Source organism: Blennius ocellaris (assembly GCF_963422515.1).
Source record: "Blennius ocellaris genome assembly, chromosome: 21".
Lineage (NCBI taxonomy): Eukaryota > Metazoa > Chordata > Actinopteri > Blenniiformes > Blenniidae > Blennius > Blennius ocellaris.
In genome coordinates this window covers 869,154-874,352 of record NC_137670.1, presented here as the reverse complement: position 1 = coordinate 874,352, position 5,199 = coordinate 869,154, and the positions used below count along the sequence as shown (strand labels likewise).

General features: G+C 50.9%; 1 protein-coding gene across 1 annotated transcript in view; it reads right to left on the bottom strand.

Moving 5' to 3' along the window:
• Positions 1 to 5,199, bottom strand: part of LOC308146096 (caveolae-associated protein 1-like) — a 17,446-nt gene continuing 12,247 nt past the window's right edge. Inside the window, 1 exon segment of the mRNA XM_080517745.1 lies at positions 1 to 3,264. Within this exon segment, the coding sequence (XP_080373871.1) occupies positions 2,398 to 3,264 (867 nt within the window). The 3' untranslated portion in view covers positions 1 to 2,397.

The following is a 5,199-nucleotide window of genomic DNA, read 5'->3' as shown; positions in this document are numbered from 1 at the left end:
TGAACCAAAAAGCGTTTATTGGTTAGTGGTTAAGCAACAGGAAGCAACACGATACAGGATTCAGGTCCAGACGCTGGAGCTCCGTGGATCTTCTGCTCCGTCGTGAAGAAAGGCAGAAGGAGTGGCGGCGGCGGTGGGGGGTGGGGGGGGTCGGGGGGGGGGGGGGGGGGGGGGACGCTTCACATTATATACAGAAACAACCAATCACAGCCTGGACCGAACTTTAGAGGACGAACGTGGCCGAACAGCCGGACGAGACTCTGAGTTTGTCTCCATGTTGACTTCAGCCACAATCTGCTGGTCAACGACACAGTCAACACACACACACACACACACACACACACACACACACACACACACACACACACACACACACAGGTCTGGAGCAGACGAGAACCTCAGGACTACAAATGGAATAAAGCCTCATAACTTTACAGTCGTAATAAAGGAGAGACGTCATGAATTTGATCTTTCTGAGGGACAATTCCGTCATGTGAGGAGGCCACTTTAAATGTAATAAAGGCAAAAATGGAATAAAATGATAAAAAAGATGGGCGAACATCATATTTATTGTCAATATACAACATTCAGTAGTATTGTTGTTGATCAAACTGCCCAAAAATGTTTTAGTTCTAAGAAAGTCTGTCCTCTTTGTCTCAGGATTTTTTAATGCTTCTTCAAAACTGTGAGAACTTCTTAAACAGTATCGACCACATATTGTTATTACAGCTATTATTGTCTTTATTACATTTGAAATGTCCTAAACGATCTGGTCGCTTAAGTTTCGACCTGCTTGCAGTGCGACGACCGGCCACCAGGTGGCAGCGTCACACTGCTGCAGGGCGACGTGACCTTTGACCCCCCCAGTGTCTCGCTGCAGCGCCTGATGGGTTTGTTTTAAGTTGCTGACTCTATGAAGGGGTTGGTCCTCGTCCCAGATCAGTCACGACTCTTTAAATAACTCACAACAGTTTCGTCCAAAAAAAACAAAAGCAAAAAAAAAAACAAACAACTTAAGAATGAGACAAGTGAATGTGGTTCATGAGGGAAATGTGAAGTCGCCTCTACCTTCATTTTCATGCACAGTAATGCTTTTCTAGACACGATCTAACAGCTCCGGGGCGGAATAAAGACAAAAAAACGATACACAGACACTCGTCACGTCCTGGAAAAAGAGACACGGCGGTGCGTCTAAATAGTGTAACATAAAGCAAGACAGCGCTGCTAGTTCTATAGAGCTGCGAGGCGCAGACGGGCGGCGGAACGTTGGCGTTCCAGAAACACCAAGCTGGAATACGAAACGCAGCAGATTCAGGAATCGAGGTTCCACTTTTCATCTCGGAGACGTGAAGACGATCGCGTGAAGGATTGAAATGAAACAGAGGCTGTTTCTGTCAAGGTTTATCGTCTGGGAGGAGAGAGAGAGAGAGAGAGAGAGAGGGAGGGAGGGAGAGGAGAGGAAGAGCTAATAGCTAATGGTTAACAGCTAGTGGCTAAAGCTAACAGCTAGCAGCCTGGGGCTAATGGCTAACAGACAATAGCTGATAACTAATAGCTAATAGCTAATGGCTAATGGATAAAGCTAACAGCCTAGGGCTAATGGCTAACAGCCAATGGCTGATAACTAATAGCTAATGGCTAACAGCTAATGGCTAAAGCTAACAGCTAACAGCCTCGGGCTAATGGCTAACAGCCAATGGCTGATAACTAATAGCTAGTAGCTAATGGCGAACAGTTAATGGCTAAAGCTAACAGCTAATAGCCTGGGGCTAATGGCTAACAACTAATGGCTAAAACTAACAGCTAGCAGCCTGGGGCTGAATGAGCGAGTGGAGCCGGTTGGGATCGTTGACGTCAGCGTCTTGTGATGTTTGCGGTCTGATTGTGGCGTTTTGGCCGTCGCTCCTCTCAGGCGCTCTACGGGGGAACCGTTGCCGCGGAGGAGGAGCTGCTCTGACGAACGCCGGCGGGACCTGGAGGGTCGGGATGGACGACGTGGACCCAGGAGGAGCAGCAGAGCGTCTGACGGTCGGAGCAGAAACCAGTCCACGGTCACACTTCTGCCCCCTGCTGGAGGTGAACAGACTCAACCGACGGCGTGGAGCTTTAGAACCACGCTACGATTGAACAAGTAGGACTCTCTGCTGCTGACGCTTTGGGGGGGTGGGTTTTACTTCTCTTCTTGGATTCTGAGGGTCCGGTGGGGGGGGGGGTTGGACTCCATGTGGTTGGGGTTCGGTCTCCAGGCAGACGGTCGGGGTTTGGAATGTTGGTGGGACGACTGCCGGACGAGTCTGAACGGGAAGGGACGGGGGACGATTTCTAAAAAGTGACGACGAGCCTCGCGCCTGTTGCTGCGATCTTGCGGTGGAGTCGGTGCGGCGGCCGGGACGGCGTTCAGTCGCTGTCTCTGTCTCTGTCTCCGTCCTCCCGCAGCGCCTCGTGGCTGTCCTCCTCCTCCTCCTCGTCTTCATCCTCGTCCTCCCCGCCCCCGTTCATCATCTCCATCTCCACCTCCTCGGCGCCGTCCTCCAGCTCCGCCTCCAGGTGCTCGGCGTCCTGCGACACCTCCACCATCTCGGTGCCCTGGACCACCTCCACCGCCCCCTCGCGGATCTTCTTGACCTTGAAGGTGAAGGGGGGCACGGTGTAGACGGCGGTCTTGGACCGGGCGTAGACCACGTGGTCCGGCGTGAAGGCCTTCTTCACCTTGTCGCCGGAGGTCTTCATCTTCTGCTTCTGCTCGGTGTTGACGCTCATCCGGGTCCCCAGCTTGCCCATCTTCTTCTCGAAGTTGTGACGGGTCTTCTCCAGGTTCTGCTTGGTCTTCTGCTTGGTCTTCTCAAGGTTGTCCTTGGTCATTTGTTTGGTCTTCTCCAGGTTCTGCTTGGTCTTCTGCTTGGTCTTCTGGAGGTTGTCCTTGGTCTTTTGTTTGGTCTTCTCCAGGTTCTCCAGGGTCTTGGCCCTGGTCTTGTCCATCTTCTCCTTGGAGAACACGGTCTTCAGGTTCTGGACCCGCTGCAGGCTGCTGCGCTTGATGCGTTCGGCGCGAGTCTCCTCCAGCACCCCCTCGATCTCCAGCCCTTCCTCGTCGGAGGACAGGTCCACCTGGGGCCTGTCCACCTTCTCGCCCTCGCCGTCTTCGCCGGCGTCCTCGTCGGCCTCCTTGAGCTCCAGCAGACTTCCTCCTCGGCTCCCGGACACCGAGTCAGAGACCTTCATGGACTTGGACACGCTGAGTTTGGACGGAACCTTCACTTCGTCCTGCGGAGGAGAGAAGATCCACGTCAGAACACGTCACTGAGAGTACTACAGGATATCGTATCCCATAAAGCACCGCGGCGGAATTCTGTAACGTCATCGTGAATGAAGCCACTTCAAATGACCCAACAGAACCAGAACACAGATCCAGAACACAGAACCAGAACCAGAACCAGAACACTGAGACGGTCCACGTTCTCCAGAGCAGCCAGAGACATTCGGTGGGACGAGTCTCAGTTGTTCTCAGTGATGAAGACGCTTCGTCCTGCGAGTCTCATTCAGCTGCAGCTTCGTGGACCGAAACAGAACAACCAACGACTGACTGACCTCAACCTGGACTGACCCCGACCAGGTCGGTCCGGGTCAGTCCAGGTCAGTCCAGGTCGGTCCAGCTCGGTCCAGCTCGGTCCAGGTCTTGGTCCAGGTCAGTCCAGGTCAGTCGACCTGCTTGTCTGATTCTTCATCTGTCTTTGTTTGTTTTGCCAAATGCATCATGAAAATCTGTAAAACAAGTCAACCTTGAGCCTGGAGCCTTGGGCCTTGGGCCTTGAGCCTAAGGCCTTGAGCCTTGAGCCTGGAGCCTTGGGCCTTGGGCCTTGGGCCTTGGGCTGGCCCTCCACTCCCACAACATTCCTGCACAGTCGTACCTCATGTTCCTCCGTCCAGCCCTTCATCCCTTCATCCCTTCATCCCTTCATCCCTTCACCCCCCCATTCTTCCACTCACACCCTCGCCCTGTTTGCATTCCAGAAGAGGGAGCCTCTCCCTGCTGCTCTCCCAAGACCAACACAATGCTCTGGCTTGTTGACGGAGGGGGGGGGGGGGGGGGGGGGGGGGGGTCAGGGAAGGGAGGGGGGGTCTTCCTCTTTCCATCACGGCAAGTCTTCATCCAGAGGGGCTCCTGAATGTCTGCTTGTTGTTCTTATTGTCTTTTCTCTCCTCTCACTGGCGTAATGGTGGAAACAGGAAGTGAACACTGTGAGGACAAAGGATCGGGGGGGGGGGGGGGGGGGTGATGATGGGGGGGGGCTGTTGTGTGCATGGGGTCACACCACCAGATGATTCCTGGTGGTCTTGGAAAAGCATCTGCTCAGCAGGAAGAAGATGATCAAAGTGTTGGCAGGAGGTGGAGGTATGGGGGGGTGGAGGGGTATTGTGTGTTTTATGGAGGTATTGTACGGCAGTACTGCAGTATCTTGGGTAAACTTGACCTTGGAAGGAGGATTCTGGTTTCCTGAACATCTGCGAGGAAAACTGAAGGTTCTGGAACATCGTGTTCCACCGCAAACACACAATCTACACAATCTACACACAATCTACACACAATCTACACAATCTACACAATCTACACAATCTACACACAATCTACACAATCTACACAGTCTACACACAATCTACACAATCTACACACAATCTATACAATCTACACAATCTACACACAATCTATACAATCTACACACAATCTACACAATCTACACACAATCGACACAATCTACACAATCTATACAATCTACACACAATCTACACAATCTACACACAATCGACACAATCTACACAATCTACACACAATCTACACAATCTACACACAATCTACACAATCTACACACAATCTACACAATATACACACAATCTACACAATATACACACAATCTATACAATCTACACAATCTATACACACAATCTATACAATCTACACACAATCTACACAATCTACACAATATACACACAATCTACACACTATACACAATCGACACAATCTACACAATATACACACAATCTACACAATATACACAATCGACACAATCTACACAATATACACACAATCTACACAATATACACACAATCTATACAATCTACACAATCTATACACACAATCTATACAATCTACACAATCTACACACAATCTACACAATATACACACTATCTACACAATCTATA